We start from the raw sequence: 3,048 nt of genomic DNA on the forward strand, positions 1-3,048 counted from the left end.
CCCTGTACGTTTTGGTTTGGTTTTTGTTTTGTTTTTTAAATAAAAGCTTTTCACCAAATCCAGCATCTCCCTGTGACGCGGAAACAAGCTCAGCGTGAAACAAAATGCGGGCGTTTTCTGTGTCCCCCCCACCTTCCCCCCGAAATTCGTGAGCCACCTCATTCCTCGTTACTATCCAAACAAAATACAGAGAAACTGATTTCCGAAGCCGAAGCGCAGAAGTATAAAGGTGTTTTACTACAGACCTCTCAGTCTGGCGCTGATCAAAAAGCCCAACTCATCTTCGGAAAGAAAAAGGCTGGCAAATGCCATGGATTTGCTTTGGGAGGCTTAATTTCGGATAAATCGCTTAGGTTATTTTTTTTTCCTTGGGAGAAGGAGGGGTGGATGTCAGGATTGTATCCTGACCGGTTTACGGTGTTGGGAAGTTCTTGGAAAGGAAGAGAAAAGCTGCAACAAATAAGCCTGTTCTTCACAGCTGTGCGTGCGGCAGCCGGGTGTGCGGGGTTCCGCGGACGCGGAGGGGACCCCCATCTCCGGGGGGGGGTGGGGGGGAAGCCGCAGCCGCCCTGCCCCGGCCCCGCGGGGTGACATTGCCGGTGCGGTGTGTGGGGAAGGGAGAAACGTTTTGACTGGTCAATTCGATACAAATTAGGTCACAAATATTGTGTACAGTTTGTAGTAAAACACCTCAGACATTTAAAAACGCTATAGAAGTCTTTAAAAATGCAAAACTAGTCTATTGTAAAACAGATTCACCTGAAATACAGCTGATAGAACCAAGGCGCTGGAAGGTTATTCATAGGCACACATCTGTCTTTCCTTTTTCTGTCGGGTTTTTTCCTTTTTTTTTGTTTCTTTTTTTCCCGTGGGTTTTCTTTTTTTTTTTTTTTCCTTTTTGTGGATGGTATTTTTGGGGTTTGTTTTTGTGGGTTTTTTTTTCCTTCGTCCTAGTGGAGACCGAAAACAAACCTTGTCTGCGAGTAAACACCGTGTACTGATCAGCGGAAAGGTCGGAGAGAGAGGAAAAAAAAAAGATATTGCCCAGGCGGCGAGCGGGGAGCCCCCGCTCCGCATCTCCCGCCTCTCGGAAACCGTCAATTAAAGCCCCGGCGGAAAATCCGCGCTGCCCGCAGTCCTGCCTGCCCGGAGCAGCCCCGGTCAGAGGTCGTGGCAGGCCGTGTCCGTTTTCACGCCGTGGGAGTACACCTCGTGCTGCGGCTGCTCGCCCGGCGGGGTCATCCGCTTCTCCTTCTGCCGCCGGTTGCAGAACCAGACCCGCACCACCTCCTTCTCCAGCTGCAGGCTGTCTGCCAGCGACGAGATCTCCTGCGCGGCCGGCTTGGGACACTTGAGAAAGTGCGTTTCCAGCACGCCCTTGACACTCACCTCGATGGACGTCCGCTTCTTTCTCTTCCTGCCCTGCGCCGCGATCTTGTCGATGCTGGTGGGGCTGCCGGTGGAGGAGTCGGCCTCCTCCAGCCACTTGTTCAGCAGCGGCTTCAGCTTGCACATGTTCTTGAAGCTGAGCTGCAGGGCCTCGAAGCGGCAGATGGTGGTCTGCGAGAAGACGTTGCCGTAGAGGGTCCCCAGGGCCAAGCCCACGTCGGCCTGGGTGAAGCCCAGCTTGATGCGCCGCTGCTTGAACTGCTTGGCGAACTGCTCCAGCTCGTCCGAGGTCGGCGTCTCCTCATCCGAGTGGTCCTGGCAGTGGTGGCCGCCCAGCTCGCCGTGCTCTCCGCCGCCCTCGCCCCGCAGCCCCGGGTGCAAGCCCTGCGCGGCGGCGGCGGCGGGCGGCGGGGTCAGCCCGCCGTGCTCCAGCATGCCGCCCACCGCGAAGCCGGCCTGCGAGTACACGTTGAGGGGCTGCCCGGCGGCGGCGGCGGCGGGGGGGGCCAGCGAGGCGCTGTGGGCCGGGCTGGCGCCCCAGGCGCTGGGGTGGTTGGCGTGGGGCGAGTGGTGGGAGACGTGGGGCGAGCGGTGGTGAATGATGGCGCCCAGCTGCAGGTCCTCGCGGCCCGGCTTGACGTCGGGCTGCTCCAGCGGGCCGCCGGCCAGCGCCGAGGGCCAGGGCCCGCCGTCGCTCAGGCTGGTGACCCAGTGGTGCCCCAGAGGGTGCCCATTGCCGGGGACGCCCTGCAGGTACTCGCTCTGCAGCAGCTTCTGCGGGTTGCGGAAGGGGCTCCCCTGCTGCATGCCCGCGCCGTCCGCATGGGCGAGCGAGCCCGAGCCGAGGAGGCTGTAGGGGTTGGAGGCGGCTGTGGCCATGGCCGCCGCGCAGCCCCCACGAGTTATACTGTGGCGGCGCCGCCGCTTCAGCCTTTGACATCCACCGGCACGGCGGCCCGGGCAGCGGCCGCGCGGCGACTGGCAGCCGCGCCGCCCAATGGCGGAGCGCCGCCGGCGGGGCCGCGCCTCGCGGGCCAATGGGAGGGCGGCGGGGGCCGGCCGCGGGGGCGGGGGCGGGGCGAGGGCGCCGGCAGCCGCGCGGGTCCGAGGCAGGAAGTGAATCACTCCGCCGGGCACCGGGGGCCGGCCGTGAGGCGGCCCTGCCGCTTAACTCCTTCCGCGCCGCGCTTCGCGCCGAGCGGGGAAGAGCGGGGGCGGGGGGGGGGATGGGGACGGACGCGGGGCACGGACTTAAATGGGGAGCGATTAGCGCCGGAGCAGCGCGCGGCAGAGGTTAAACGGCGGCGCCCCGGCAGCAACGCGGAGGGACCACCCTGCGCGAGCGCGGCCCGGCCCCGGGGCCCGCGCCGACCTCGGCCCGCTCGGTGCGCAGCGCCCGCTCCGCTCCCCTCCGCTCCCCTCCGCTCCCCTCCGCTCCGCTCCGCTCCGCTCCGCTGCCCCGCTCCGCGCGGCTCCCGCCGGGCCCGGGTCGTGCGCTGCCGCGGTGCGCGCCGAGCGGCAGCAACGGGAAAAAACCGCAAACACCGCAACCCACGGGAAAACACCCAAAAGAATCGTATTTAAAAGAAACGCAAAGCCCCCAAAGGGTCACCGAACCCCGGCGGTGCCTCCTCCAAGTTCGCAGGAGGGAATGCAGGG

At 63.6% G+C, this 3,048-nt stretch overlaps 1 protein-coding gene across 1 annotated transcript; it reads right to left on the reverse strand.

The window, feature by feature from the left end:
• Window positions 1-1,161: 1,161 nt before the first annotated feature.
• POU3F4 (POU class 3 homeobox 4) lies at window positions 1,162-2,268 on the reverse strand. Its single transcript, XM_062006801.1, has one exon. The coding sequence runs from the start codon at window positions 2,266-2,268 to the stop codon at window positions 1,162-1,164; it is 1,107 nt and encodes a 368-aa protein (XP_061862785.1).
• Window positions 2,269-3,048: the final 780 nt, after the last annotated feature.

Source organism: Colius striatus, chromosome 13 (genome assembly GCF_028858725.1).
Source record: "Colius striatus isolate bColStr4 chromosome 13, bColStr4.1.hap1, whole genome shotgun sequence".
Classification (NCBI taxonomy): Eukaryota; Metazoa; Chordata; class Aves; order Coliiformes; family Coliidae; genus Colius; species Colius striatus.